The sequence below is a fragment of the Alligator sinensis genome, unplaced genomic scaffold (assembly GCF_000455745.1).
Source record: "Alligator sinensis unplaced genomic scaffold, ASM45574v1 scaffold255_1, whole genome shotgun sequence".
Taxonomy (NCBI): domain Eukaryota; kingdom Metazoa; phylum Chordata; order Crocodylia; family Alligatoridae; genus Alligator; species Alligator sinensis.
This window is the reverse complement of record NW_005842270.1, coordinates 331,008-344,955: the sequence shown is the minus strand read 5'-3', so window position 1 is coordinate 344,955 and position 13,948 is coordinate 331,008. Positions and strand designations below refer to the sequence as shown.

Here is a 13,948-nt window from a genome sequence, read left to right as displayed (position 1 = left end):
TCGATGCACCCGCATGATCAGACCAGCATTGTTCCCAATATGAGAGAGGCCCTTTCCCTGCCTTGCATCGAAACAAGTAGTCCAGCCTACTTCAGTCATCAGTCTAGATCTTTTTTCTAATACTGAAGAACCAGCCCCTCGGCTGCTGCCAGCACTGGGCTTTAAGAAATGCCCCTTGGGGGAGCTACGGCATACTCCCAGTCCATGGCCCTCAAATGGCTGCAGGTGCCAGGGCCTTAATTGATCCTAGGAGAACTCCCCTTTCCCACCCTCCACTGCAGGGTATATTGGGAAGGAGACCCGTCTCCTCCTAGGCTTGACACCCAATCGAGCCCATGCTTGTCATGTTCCTCAGCCACCTTCTGTTGAGTGGATGCTGACTGTGCTCTGGTCTTAAGTGTTGCTGCCCCGGCACAGTTTGCTAACATGCACTTTTCCTTCCAGATTCTAGACTTGCTGCACATTCGGGAGAAGCTGACAGCTCGCCAGTTCCAGAGAGTTGCCACCACTACCCTTCTCACCATGGTGAGGGAACACCCTCAGCTGGCAGAGCAGTACCTGCTCCGGCCCATGCTAGAGCCCCTTCTCCGATGCTCCGATAGAGCAGGTAAGAGCCTGTTGCTGTTGGCTCCATGGGCAGCAGCAGACCAAGCCAAATCCCATGCCTGACGGGCTTCTCTTTCCATCCTTCATTCCCTGAACCAGTCATCTTCAAGCTGCAGGGTATATTACCCATCTTCCTTTGAGGATTCACTGTGATTGGCCCTTGACTGCTCACTGCAGCCATGGACTGGACATGTAGAAAAAGTTGCTAGTCCAGGAGGTCTTTGTTTCTGTGACATGCTCAGAGCTCGGCTGTGCTTGGTTGGGCAGAGCGGGGACTAGAACAGCTGCTGTGGTTGGACTGGAGATTTATTCCCGACTCCCATTCCCATCCCCAGGGTATCTCTGTGCTCCGTTCTCAGAGGCTGGAGGAATGGGTCTGTTTCCTGGGTGTCAGCCGTGTGCCTATGTAGGAGGCTGGTTCTCACTACAGGGGCAGGAGGAGGAGAAGAATTGGTTTGTCGCAGCAGATGTGGAGGTAGAAATTCCCTCCCTGGACCAAGTTACCTGTTTCCTGGTAGAGAGTGGCTCCCTGCTTTGCTATGTCTTCCACTGCTCCACTTGACCACTGGAAACTGGCAGTGAGGCTTCCACCAGCTGAGAAGACCTCGCCATTCAGTTTGCTGGGTTCTCAGCCGGGGAATGCTGGCAGCCTGCCACAAACCTAATAGCTTTCCAGGCAGCTCTTCTCTAAGTGCGGGTGCAGAATGCTGATGAGTCAGTGGTCCTTCAGGCCTGCCACAATGGTGTCTGGTGCTGGTGTGCTGGGGCCTACTGAGTTTTTTGCCTTTTTGCTCCCCTCCGTTTGGTCTGCTCCCTGATCTCGTGCATTTCCCGTGACTGCAGTACCAAACTGCAGTGAGATGCGTGAGCATTGCCCGCCTTTGGCTGGAGGCTACAGGGCAGGGGGCAGTGGAGGGTTGATGCTCCTGCTTTGTCTGCTTTCAGAGATGGCAGTGGAAGACTTACCTGCAGGGACCGTGTTGGTGAAAGAGGCAGAGCTCAGCAGGTGCGTGGAAGATGTGTTCAAGGTAAGGTGGAAGAGGTGGGTCTGGAGTCGTTTGCCTGAGGGTAGCTAAGGAAACTGTTTCAGGAGTTGGTCTTCAAGTCTGGGACCTTGTGAGCTCCTTGGAGTGGAGGAAACACTGCAGTGCAGACTTGATGCTGTGATGAGGCCTGGAGTTGTGTACCCTGTATCCCCTGCAGAATACTGCCCCATCGAGTCTGCTGACAGGCACTTCCATGACCCTTCCAAGCACTCATGCCCATACTGTCACCAGGAGAAGACACCAAGCCCCTTCAGCACATGAGTACCTACTGCTCTGCTCTTTTCCCAGGAGCCAGTGTCATCCTGGAACCACCGTGAAAATGAAACTGGCTTTGTTCTCTGGAGCGAGTCCAAGCAGCAGGTCATAAGCACAGAGCGATTGTGCCATCCTTAGGCGAGGTGTAACTAGACTTTTCAAACCAGTCCTACATCATCCCAGGCTTTGCCCAGGTGGTATTTGGTGATGGTGTCAGTAGAGCTCTAGAGAGTCCAAGAGCTAAGTGAGCTTGCAAAGCAGCTCTGATCTAATGCAATGAGCAAGAGGCAGCTTGACCTGGAGGGCTGGGTCAGAAGGGGTGGTTTGCTGCTCAGCTGAATCATCTTGAGTAAGTGCATTCCCATGCTCACCTCTTGCTTTTCAGCCTCAGTGGGTGAGGATGCTGTTACCCACCAGCCTCGCAGACCATTTAGGCGCCCAGTTAGCAATGGCAGAGCACTTCTGCACCCAGAAAATGCGTGGTGTTGATAGGGGACCTGGACCTCATACCCAGTTCTGCAAATTCCTCACTAGGATCACAGTCATAAATTGAATAGATTTTCAGGGTCAGAAGGGACCTCAGTAGATCATCGAGTCCACACCCCTGCCCTAGGCGGGAAAGGGTGCTGGGGTCTGATGACCCCAGCTAGGTGCTTGTCTAGTCTCCTCTTAAACTCCAGAAATTCCCTCCTTGGACCAAATCACCTGCTCTGTGTCCTGGTAGAGAGTGGCTCCCCGCTTTGCCATGTCTTCCGCTGCTCAACTTGAACACTGGAAACTGGCAGTAGGGCTTCCACCAGCTGAGTAGACCATGTCATTCAGTCCTCTGGGTTCTCAGCTGGGGAATGCTGGTGTTCACCATACAGCCCTGGCGGAGCGTGAGTGGGTGGTGAGGTCCTTTCTGCCCACAGCTCATAGTGGATGGTGATGCATCTTTTAAAGTCAGCGAATAAAACGCCTGTGGCTTGTAGTTAGGAAACAAGCAAATTTGTGCCCCTTAAGGACTGGTGACCTGTTCCTGGCAGGGAAAGTGGGATTAGAGGATGTTGCTTGTTCAGAAGAGAAGAGATGGAAGGGTTTGAAGGAAAGCAGCCTTCTGCCTTCCTGTGGATGAGACTGGGGCACGCGTGTTTGCTTGGATGGGGTGTCGGGGGCACCAAAAGCACAGAGGGCAGGGCATCCGTTTACAGACGCCTTTGGAGCAGACGTTGGATGTAAAATGTAACAGAACCGTAGAGGGCAGCAGTTGTCTTAACTGCGGGGCTCCAGCAACCCCAGCAGTTACAGAACAGAGGAAGAGTGTATCTGGAGGGTGGGGGAGAAACGTCACAAAGGAGACAGTGTTCCTGGTAGTGCCCAGCATTGCACTGGTATGTCCCCCAGGCAGGAAATGACCCATAGCTTGGAGGGAGGAATTCAACCAGGGACGTGTTAGCTGATGATGTGTGTCAGGGCTGCAGGTGAGCCAGGCTGGGAGAGCGAATGGGGACGGCAGCAGTTTCCACATGCAGGTGAGGCCATTGTCTGCTCCACCTCTCCCTGGGAGCTCGTAGAGGTGGGCTGTGTTAGCCCAGCTAAGGAACTTCAGTGCTGTGCTAGACCTGGCTATCCAAGGACTCACTGAAAAGCCCAGCCAACACCTGCCTCATCCCAGCACTGTCCCCAGGCAGGCTCATGCTCGAATTCCCCCTTGCAGTCACCGGTAAACACAGTGAATTTGCCTCCTGGTCTCTTCAGCATGCCCCAAATGCACAGTGAAAGCCTGGGCTGCTCCTTGCTTTTTTTCCAGCTGCCAGCTACTGGGGCAGAGGTGGCTCAGGGTCACGGCCAGCCAACCGTTGCCCAGAGGCCTGTGGGGAACCAGAGTTTTTGTCCAGTCCTTCTGGTGCAGGTGTATGCACCTCTCGCTGAGCCTACTGGCAGTTTGGGGTGTCCGGGATTGTGCAGGCTGCAGGGTCAGCTTTTGCTTGTTCCTGACAATGTTTGCTGCTCAACTCAGCAGAGAGGAGTGGGGGTGTGGAGAAACGGGGGGAAAATTTAGCTCTTTCTTAGCTGGATGAGCAGAGCTTCAAAGCCTCCTTGGCTGCCGTCTGGTAGCTTTTCTCGGCATGAAACTCAGGGAGTTCACACACCAGCTGTCTTAGTGATTTAATCCTGGGAGCACCTTCCTGCAGGAAGTGGTGGATTTCCCATCACTTGGGGCTTTGAGTGGCGTCTGGACAACACTTTTTAGCAGATCTGCAGATGCTCTGGGCTGGGTGCAGGAATCCCTGAGTGCAGATTTCTGGCCGGCAGTAGGGAATAGGTCAGAGCAGGGGATTTGGTGATGATCTTTCTAGTCTGATAGCCTGGAAAAGTGATCTGCCCTGGAAAAGGAGCGGCAAGCCTTTGAAGTGGCTTAGCTTCAGGCTGCTAGTGAAGGGCTGTTCTGTCTGCCCAGAAGGGCTCCTTTTGTTCTATGACTCGAGCTCCTTTTGTTCCGTGACTTGATCCTTCCTGTGCTCACTGGGGGCTTTCCCAATTCTACCTTTCCCAGAAGATGCACTGAGCCTGCACCTTTACCGCATGACCTACCCACAGCTCAGCAGGGCACGGAAGTGCGGCTGCAGGGCTTTCACTTCTGGGATGTGCGCTCTGTTTGGGACAGGGTGTGTGTAGCAAGACTGAAGAAATGGGGTGGAAAAAACATGGGGTTCCCTGTGCTCCCCCTGCTTTCCCTGTGGCAGGTTCAGTTGTGTTGTGGTGTCAGGGTTGATGGTTGTTTTACTAAGAGGTTAGATCAGGGGCAGGCAATAATTTGGGCTGGAGGGCCAGTTAAGGAGTTTGGGCAGGCTGTGGGGGGAGAGGGGGTTCCTGACCTGGCTTGGCATATGGGGGTGGGGAGGCAATCGATCCTACCCAGGCCTGTCCACTGCCACACTCGGCCCTGCTGGTGCTGGACGGCGGAGCAAGTGGGGTCTCCATGGACACTGGTCTGGGACCCCCAAGGGCAAGGCACGCTCACCCGGGTGGATGAGATGGGCAGGTGGGCAGAGAGTGGCATCTGGGCGTGGGATGGGTAGGTGGGGCTGCTGGGAAGTTGAGTCCAGCTGCCACACCAACCCCACGCTGCCACTTACCCAGGGGTGGTGGAACCGGCTGTACATGCCACAGCCTGGCCTGCCCCGTGTGTTTGGGCCAGGCAGGGCCAAGGGATCTGCCGTGGGCCAGATAGAATCTCTTGGTGGGCCAGATCTGGCCCGTGAGCCGTATTTTGCCCACCCCTGGGTGAGATCAGGGATTTATCTGGGATGATTCGGATAGGGATGATCTTGCCTCAGGCAGGGAGTTGGAGTTGGAGTAGACCTTTGGAGCTCCCTTCCAGCCCAGCTTCTCTATGATTTCATCTCTGCTGCTGGTGGTCATCTTTCTCCGGCTGGTAGAGGACAGAGGTTACCAGCAAAACGCCTTCTAGCTTCTGAATCCTGTTAGATTCCCTTGGAACAAATCCTGCTGCACTCTTCAATGCAAGACGGGTGCATCCCGCATGCGCAGGTTCAGTTCTGAGTCTGGAGTCGGCTGCAGCGAGTTGCAGAGGCCAACACCTTCCTCTGCCCCGTGCGTGACCAGTAGCCTTTTCAGCAGTGATTGCCCATTGTTCAGCATTATCCCTGAACAGCATAGTTTACTGGCCTGGTTTCGAGAGACACCATTGCTGAGTGTAGATCCACACATGGAACAAGTGCCAGTCCGGCCTCCAAACAGATTTACAGCGCCTGGGCTGACTGCTGCTGAGGCAGGGAAACCGCTGAGACGTAGCCGCTTTCCTGCTTCGCAGCACATGCAGCTGATTAGACGAGGAGGGGCCAGAGGGCTGTGAAAATCATGAGCCTTCTGCCCTAGTGGGGCTCTCTCTGTCGGGAGCTGCGGTAAGTGGCTGTCGAGTGTCAAGGCAGAAGGCATAGAGGGCAGGGCGGACAAGGCAAGCTCAGCACCTTCTGCAGAGCTCCTTCCAGCCGTGATGTATGTATTGTTCCTGCAGCTGCTGCTCTTGGGCTGTTCCAGCTCGGAGGCACCGATCCCTTCTGCGATGAATTGCATCCTTGATGATAGCAGAGGGCAGGGGGTGCCTGGGCCCTCTTCACCCACGCCTGCCAGCCCGCTGGTACCCAGAGAAGCACTTGGGGATGAATGCTTGCACTCAGCCTGGGTTGCAACCTCCGAGTTGCCATACATAAATCAGAGCTTGGGTCGAGAGCTGCCGTGTGTGCTGGCTGCACCGCCCTGCTACGGGGGCAGTGGTACGTGGTCCCCAGCTATAGCAAACAGCCGTCGCCAGCACCCGGCTCGTATGCTTGGCCCCACAGGGTGAGGTGGGGGAGAATCCTCTGCTGCACAGCCCCAGGCTCTGGGCCACCGGGGCAACATTTGGAGCTGGAGTGATTGGCTCCTTGGCAGGCACTGAGGCAACCTGAGCTCTTAACCGCTGCAATTGTTGCAGTGTGCTGGGTAGTACCGGCCTGTTGTAACGAGCTGGCAGGCAGGGGCCGGCCTCGGAGGCCGCTCTGTGGCTGGGGCCCCTTGTGAGGAAGCCTCTGGAGCACAGGGTGGGTCCCTGGCTAATGGCAGTGCGCTTTAATCCTGACAACGGGGAGATTAGCAGGGAGACTTCAGCTGGCAGACATGCTTTTTTTTTGCCTAGCAAGTGTCATTTGATGCCGGGAGTGGAAAACTCCACTTGGGGCTTCAGCAGGGAGGCTTTGTGTGCCGAAGGTGCCGGGCAGGAAGCATGGCTCCATGGGGATTAGCACGGGCAGAATGCCTCCTGCATCTGAGCAGTCGGCCAAAACAGCATCCAGAGACCCTCCTCTTTCATGCATATGCCCAGGCCCTGCTGCCTGCGAGGAATTCGGATGAGCTCAGACCTGAACTCCTGAGCCCCAAGGAGGGACTGTGTGTAAAGGGGCAGCATCCTCTGAGCAGCCCTTGAGTTTAGCAGCCGGCTGACCTGCAGAGGCATCCAGCAGTTTGTAGGCAAGACTCTTCCCAGGCCCTCCCCATTTCACACAAAGGCATCTCCACCTCTGTTAGTTGTAACCATGCACTGACAGATGCATCCATTTTCTGTAAACCCAGTCTCTTGCCCATCTGAGTGTTGTGTTCACAGCTTTGTTGTAAGCTGGGTTTTCGCAGCACTGCTGCTTTAGCTGCAGCTACTGTAGCAGATCTGTAAGGAATTGCCTGGCTAAGTGATGCAGAACAGGGCAGTTATGCTGCGAGGTTTGCTGGGATTCACTGTGCTCCTTTGGGACACAGCTAGATGAGTTGGTGAGTCAGGACGTGACTGCACCAGCTGATACCTTTGCTTTTTGGGGTGTGGAGAGGTTGCTGGTTTCCTGATTCTAATGGTACTTGCAATGTCTGGGGGTCTAGCGCTCTGGGTAAGGGCTTCTTGCAAGGCAGGGAAAGGAGCTTCATGCCGTGGCTTCCTCAGAGCGCTGCCGTTCACCAACCTTCGTTTCCCAGATTTCAGCCAGCATGGCAACCCAGTGGTCTTACTGCCTTCACGTTGGAGATGGCTGCTGTAGCAGCGGGGAGTCGCTTCTGGGTGCGGTACTTCCATAAAGAGTGGCTGGTTCTCAAGAGGCTAATGCTCCAGGCAGTGTCCAAGCCCTTACCCCAAGCGATAGATTCCCTGAATGACTGGTTGTAATGTTTGGTTGCTTTTGGAGCCTCATGTACTTGGTTACAGCACTTTCCGGATGGCATTAGAGAAGGTGCTGGAGGCCACCTTAGGAGCCAAGTCAGCAGAGCAGGGGTTCCTTGTTAGCAGGGTCATACAATGAGCCCACAGTTGGGAGGGCTAGGAGCAGTCATCCGTAGCTTGTTCTCTCTGATGGCAGATCGTGCCAGGCACACGGGCATCTTTTATCCTTCCCTCCCTGTCAGCGCATGGCAGAGGCCTGGCCCTGCTCTGAGCATACCTGTCTCTCTCTGTAGGTGTACGTGGTTGGAAACGAATCCTCTGGCACGTTGCGGGAGTCCTTACAGCCGGCGTTGGGAGTGGTTTTCACTCTGTACTGTTTCACCAAGCAGAACGTGTCTCATTTGCGGTAAGAGCTGGGGAATGGTAAAGCAGTGAACTTGTCAAGCCTGAAATGTGGTATCCTGTCGTAGGAGAAACCTCCTTGCTTGGTGTTCAGCCCTGGGGGGCAGGAAGAGCAGTGCCTTGTGGCGAAGGAGGCTTATCACCTGCCTCGCACCAGTATCAAACTGGTGCTGTGTGAGCATAATGGAAACCAGGGATTTCCTACCTGAGGATTTTACAGTTGAAGTAAATGTAATAAGCATAGCTATTAGGCTCATACTCGCATGTGCTACATGGGAATCGCTGCAATTCCCGCTGCAGCCAGAGACAGCCATGGTCTCGGCTTCTGGATTCTCAGAAAACCAGTGTCCAGGACCTGCTGGTTCTGTGCAGGTGTGGTTGTATCAGTCTGACCCAAGACTAGCTGAGTGGCAAGGAGGGATCCCAGGTGCTAGGAAGTCCATGCGACAGGAAGGAGCCTGGCTGGGGGCAGAGGTGTTTTGAGCGCTGGGGGGATTTAGGAACAGGAGAAGTGCTCAGGCTCCTCTGCTGGTTGGAAGCACCTGTGTGGCCCCAGCTTTGTTTAGGCCTGCTAAGTGTGAGGCTGGACAAGAGCTTGCTAAAATCTCTGCGCTAGGTTTATAGCAGTGCTCCCAGAGCAGGGGTGTCTGGCAGTCATTTCAGAGGTGCAGTGGGAATTCCTGGAAGGGACAGAAACAGCCTGTGTTTAATAAGGCTGCAGGGGGACCTGCTGCCAGAAGTTGTCCCTTCCTTAAAGGATTCAGCACGGGTCTCCGAACTCCAGCTGCCCAGCCCTCTTGAGCCTTCCAGAATCCGGGTATCCCTGCAGAACTGCTCCTTGATCTCGTCAGATGCTTGCTGAGCAAAGCTGTCCGTTCCCTGTTACTTTGCTCTCTTCCCAGTCTCTCTTCTCCTCAGACTTCTCGACAGAGGGAAGAGCTCTGTGCATTGTCTCACTAAAGTGTGTGCGCACATATATGTGTGCGTGTGGAGAGGCCATCCCTGCAAGGTGTTTGCTTTTGCTCATGCTGCCAGGCTTCTCTGTTCACGGCTGGGTAAGGATGCAGAACCCTTTTTATATAGGCAGGAGAAGCCGTTGCAATACATTGGACCTGCCTTATAAAGAATCTTCCAGCCTTTGGATCGCTGACTGAAGTATATAGCCCAGTGTGTCCATGGTCCTCAGCCACCTCTGGATGGGGATGAACTAATGTAAAACAAAGGGCAATTTAATGACTTCTTCTCCCTGCCAGATCCCCTTGCCAAGAGATCCTGCTGTGGTTCTTGGAGAAGTCTGAGATGGAGGTGGCCTTTTCCACACTGGAAGCATTTGCCGGACTGAATGCTGCCATGCATTCTCTCCACCCGCACTGCCAGTTTGGCGTAGCCAGTGAAGGTGGTGCCCTGATCTCAGTCAAAGAGACTATCAGGTAAGAGACTTGTACGAGGACTCTGGCATTGCAGTCTTCCTCACAGTGGCTGGCCAAATAGGTGGACAGTCTCCGTTCAACACTTAGGGCTGCTTCGTGGCTCAGCTGAAGGCGGGGGTCATGCAAAGTACAGCCAGTTCCACACTGAGCACAGTTTGCTGGTGCAGGTATGCCGAGTGCTGCCACGTTCCTTCCCTGTGGAGTGCAGGACCCAGGCGGTTGCACCAAACCCCAGCAGGCATGGCTCCACCTGCCCAGCAAATAACACTGCATGCTGACAGAGCCACGAGGCAAGAGAGCGGAGCGGACCTTACCCTGACACAGCTACGAGACCACCATTCACATGGGGCTTCTCTTTATATGTGGGGGAGCCCTTTGTCCTGAGACTGGAGGCGGGGAGCAGGAAATGTGTTTCTAAATAGCTTGTTCAAATTCCAGCTGGCCTGCAGCATCGGCATGTCCTCGCTGTCTTGTGGCTGGCTGCTGGCACAATGAAGTTCCTAGTGGAGTGGTGGCACTGTCAGATGGGCATGTTGGTCACACGCTACCGGGGTAGAGAGGGGTTACACCGGCAGACTATAGGCAATGGCTCTTTGGAGGCTCTGGTGCTGTGAGACCAGAGCCCTTTAGCAACCCTAAAATCAGTGCCAAAGGAAGTTGTATTTTTGTCGGGGGAATGGGGTGTGAACGTGAGCTGGAACGATGGGGTGGATGGAGTGCAGGTGTCTGACCCAGGAGTGGGCAGGCCAGGTTGTGGGAGTGCAGGTTTACTTAAACGATAGTCCAGCCCTGCGTGCTGCTTTCCTTTGGTTTAGATTGAACCCAAACGGCCCAAAGTGACAGTGTTTGCCCCAGTTGCATTATGTTATCACAAAAGCACCCTTACCTCAAGGCAGTGCAAGTCTGCAGTGAGCAGGTCTCATGAGCTCCCTGTAATTGTATCCCTGCTCTTGGGGAAGAGGAAACTGTTTTGGGCTGCTGCATTCATTGTCTAATGCTCACCCAGCTCTTTGCGGCGCCGTCAGGTTACAGGCATATTTAGTGCCGGTAGAGTCTGCCCTTGTAAGCCTGGAGCGCTGTCCTTTCAGCTTCATCACGTGGCTTAGCAATAGTTCATCAGCTCCCTGAGGCTGCCCCTGCCCTGGGAGCAACTCCTGCTCCTGGCTTCTGTGAAGCCATGAAGTGTATTAGCCCCCCCAGCATTGTGTGGGTGGGCTGGCTGGGTGGGTGAGAAGGAAACAGGAGACGGAGATGGACAGATAAGCAGAGCAAACCTGGGGCTCTTCTGTTCCATACAAAGGGCCTGGCTAAGGCTCATTAGCACCTGAAACTGCAGGGTAAATGAGATGGAATAGCAAGATGCCAAACACCATTAACTGGGGGGAGTTTAGGCAGGCAAGCTTCTTGGAGTAGATGTGATGTCTTTTATTAGACCAACTGAGTAGTTGGGAAAAAGTTCCTAGCAAGCTGTCAGGCAAAATCACCCTTCTTCAGGCATAGGAAGTCTCTGCTGGTCTGAGACGCCAAGGAATGAGAGCAGCTTAAAGTGTGACAGGATGTCAGTGAGAGTGTAAATAGGTAGAGTGGGGGGAGTTTGTGCTTCAGCAGCTGGTGAACACAACAGAGGACTCCTGAATGTCCTAGCGTCCGTGCCAAATTCCAGCTGGGAAAAACATCCATCTCCCAGCTCAGGTGCAGTTTCTGTTGGCTGCAGGTTCCTTGCCCCCCTGTCCTGAGCTCCTGTGTGGCACTGCTGTGTGGAGGCGGCTGCATCTCTGCATCCCCTCCTTTCCCTCCCAGAAAGAGGGCAGCCAGGGACCTATTGCTCAGTGTGGGGTGGAAGAGGGTGAAGGAAGGGCTGGATGCATCTTGTCACTCTACGTCATTGGGGGTGGAAGGTCCTTGGGAGGCACCAGACCTGGAGCCGATGTTGCTGCAGCCTGGCTCTGGGTGGGCTCCTGTCAGGATGAAATGTCGCCTTTGTTCCAGTGACGAGGATGAAGTGCTCTACCAGAAGCTGTCCTGGGAGCAGTGGCAGCTGGAAACCTTGGTGGACCTGCTGTCTCACTGCCAGAAGAGTGGCTTAGCGGGAGACTTCTTCCTCCGCTGCTTACAGGTGAGGGGCTGCCTCTGCTGGGAGCCAGGCTCCCGGAAGCGTCTTGCATTCCAAGGGGGTTAACGTTCAGAGGCCGGACAGATCCTGGCTGCAGGTGGGAGTGAGGCAGAGAGGAGACTGTTTGCTCAAATCCCCTGAGGACAGTGAGGAAGGACCCACCGCAGGTGGAGGGGGTAGCTGTACTCCTCTCCCTTCTCTGCACCAGGGCTGAGCAGGCCAGGGTGTTGGCTCCAAGGAGAAGTGTGGAGCCTTCCGGCCAAGAAAGGGTTAACCCTTGTTCTCACTTGGGCTGTTTTGGCAACAGGAACATGTCTGGAGCTTAATGGTGGGTTTCAGGTCTGCAGTAATCCCCCCAGCCAGACTGCCACTGCCTTGGCTTTTGGGGAAGCAGGAAGCGGGCACTTCCCAACTCCCCCGTTCCCTTTGATCCTGCAGCTTGGCATCCAGCCCAGCCATGTCCAGGCCCCCCTTGGGTTGTGCTCCCCCTTCGCCAGTTGGCAGGTAGAGCCTATTCCTTGCCCCCCTTGCACCCGTTGGGGTTGGACCATCTTCCCCTGGTACTTTGGCCAGTGCAAAGAGCTCCAGGCTCCTTTATCTGGGACTCTTTAAATGGCCTCACATGCTGTGTGGGTGTGAAGGGGCACCGCTGTGTGAAACGAGCAGCACAGAGAGTGGGGGCTTGGTGAGGGACCCAGTGCAATACCGCTTGGGACACCTCAGCACTTAAGGATGTGGCTTGGGAAGAGCCCCAAACCCTACCCCCTTGGAGCAAAGATCCTGGGACAGGATGAGACTGGTGGGGAGAGGCGGGAGACTGGGTAGCTGCTTATGACAATAGGACTGCCCTATTGGGGTGCTGCTCAAGAGTGGGTAGTTGTAGTTGTTGGCCGTTGACGTAGGTCTGGATGAGGGAGCCGCCAGCAGTGCTATAGGGCTGTGATTTTTCTGGTGCCCGTAGAGCAGAATTCTCCTGTGTTGCTTCACCTCGGTCTCTGCCCTCCTGGCAGGAGCTGACTTGCGTGGCTGCAGAGGATAAGGCTGGTCTGGACCCTACTCCTCTGTCCTGTGAGAGCCTCCTGGACCTGGAGCAGCACCGCGAGGGGCAGAAGAAGCAGCTGCTCATCCTGCAGCTGGTGGCCATGCTGTGTGAGAGCATCTCGGACACCGTGTTCACGAATGTGGTGCAGGTGGGTGGTAGGCATGGCAGGGGCAGTGATGCTTCACACTGGGGGTGCTGCCTGGGTCTCCGTGTCTCTGACACAGCTGTAAGAAAGGATCAAGGGACCCAGCTGATCAAGCTCTACTGGTTTATTGATTAAACTGTAGAGCAGTGAACATGAGCTAGTGTTCTCTGTTCCCAGTCCGCAGGAACAACATGGCCCGCTTAGCTAGGAGATGGAGGCAGTTCAGCCCACACTGTAGCACACCCATCATTGTATCCCACTCAGGAGAATCTTCCGCTCATTGATCCAAAGCTTGGGTCTGATCCTGTTGGTTTTGTACCTCCTTTTGAATGAAACCTTTTGGAAGCTTAGCAGAGCTCAAAGACATCTGTCCCAGACCAGCTCTGGTGCAGACAGAGTACATGCTCGTGGGTACCTGGAACCTCTTACCCTGGCTGGGGCTTGCAGTTGGAACTTAACTCCACTGCAAATCATTCTGGGAGTCCAGGATGTTGGCTAACAGGCCCCCAGCTTTCCCCCTTGGTCAGTATGCTGGAGACAGCTTTGGTAAATTGTATGCGACTGGCAGATGTCACCAGATCCAGATGCATTCCAGTGGGTTGATAGGAATGCCACCTGCCTCCCCCAGCCCTCACTCCCAGGGTCAGTGCATCCTCCAGTCTGTCTGAATAAGGCTAGGAGAATTGAGATCATCTATTTCCTGCGGACAAGCCTTGTTCCCTTGCATTGCGTGGCAGGGACTCGAGCTCATGAAAGAGACTAGACGGTGCTCAGGGTGGGTGGAGATGTCACAGAAGACCAAGGTGGGGGTGTTAATAGCAGCCTTCAACTCCCTGACAGGTGTTTCCAAAGATGAAGCTGGACTGTCCTCAGTGGTGGCAGATGGCAGAGCAAGGGGCAATGGGCTCAAGTTCCAGCAAGGGAAATTTAGATTAGATATTAGGGAAAACTTCCTTATCAAGCAGGTAGTGAAGCACTGGAACAGGTCACCCAGAGAGGTGGCGGAGTGTCCATCCTTGGAGGTTTTGAAGACCCAGGTAGACCAAGCCTTGGCTGGGATGATGTAGTTGGGGCTGGTCCTGCTTGGAGCAGGGGTTGGACTAGATGTGACTGCCTGAGATCCCTTGCAGCCCTCATGTTCTATGATCCTATGCAGTGCATAGGTTTGAGGGAGCCTCTGCCCTATTTCAGGGCTGCAGACTAAAAGTTGCCTCGATTAAGGG

The 13,948-nt window shown here is 54.7% G+C and overlaps 1 protein-coding gene across 1 annotated transcript in view; it reads left to right on the top strand.

Moving 5' to 3' along the window:
- The window catches only part of TANGO6 (transport and golgi organization 6 homolog), a 56,440-nt gene that overhangs the window by 6,878 nt on the left and 35,614 nt on the right, over nt 1–13,948 (top strand). The window contains exons 6-11 of the mRNA XM_006027857.3: nt 445–607; nt 1,552–1,634; nt 7,887–7,999; nt 9,249–9,425; nt 11,415–11,541; nt 12,549–12,728. Coding sequence (XP_006027919.1) covers nt 445–607; nt 1,552–1,634; nt 7,887–7,999; nt 9,249–9,425; nt 11,415–11,541; nt 12,549–12,728 — 843 coding nt within the window. The remainder of the gene's footprint in view (nt 1–444; nt 608–1,551; nt 1,635–7,886; nt 8,000–9,248; nt 9,426–11,414; nt 11,542–12,548; nt 12,729–13,948) is intronic.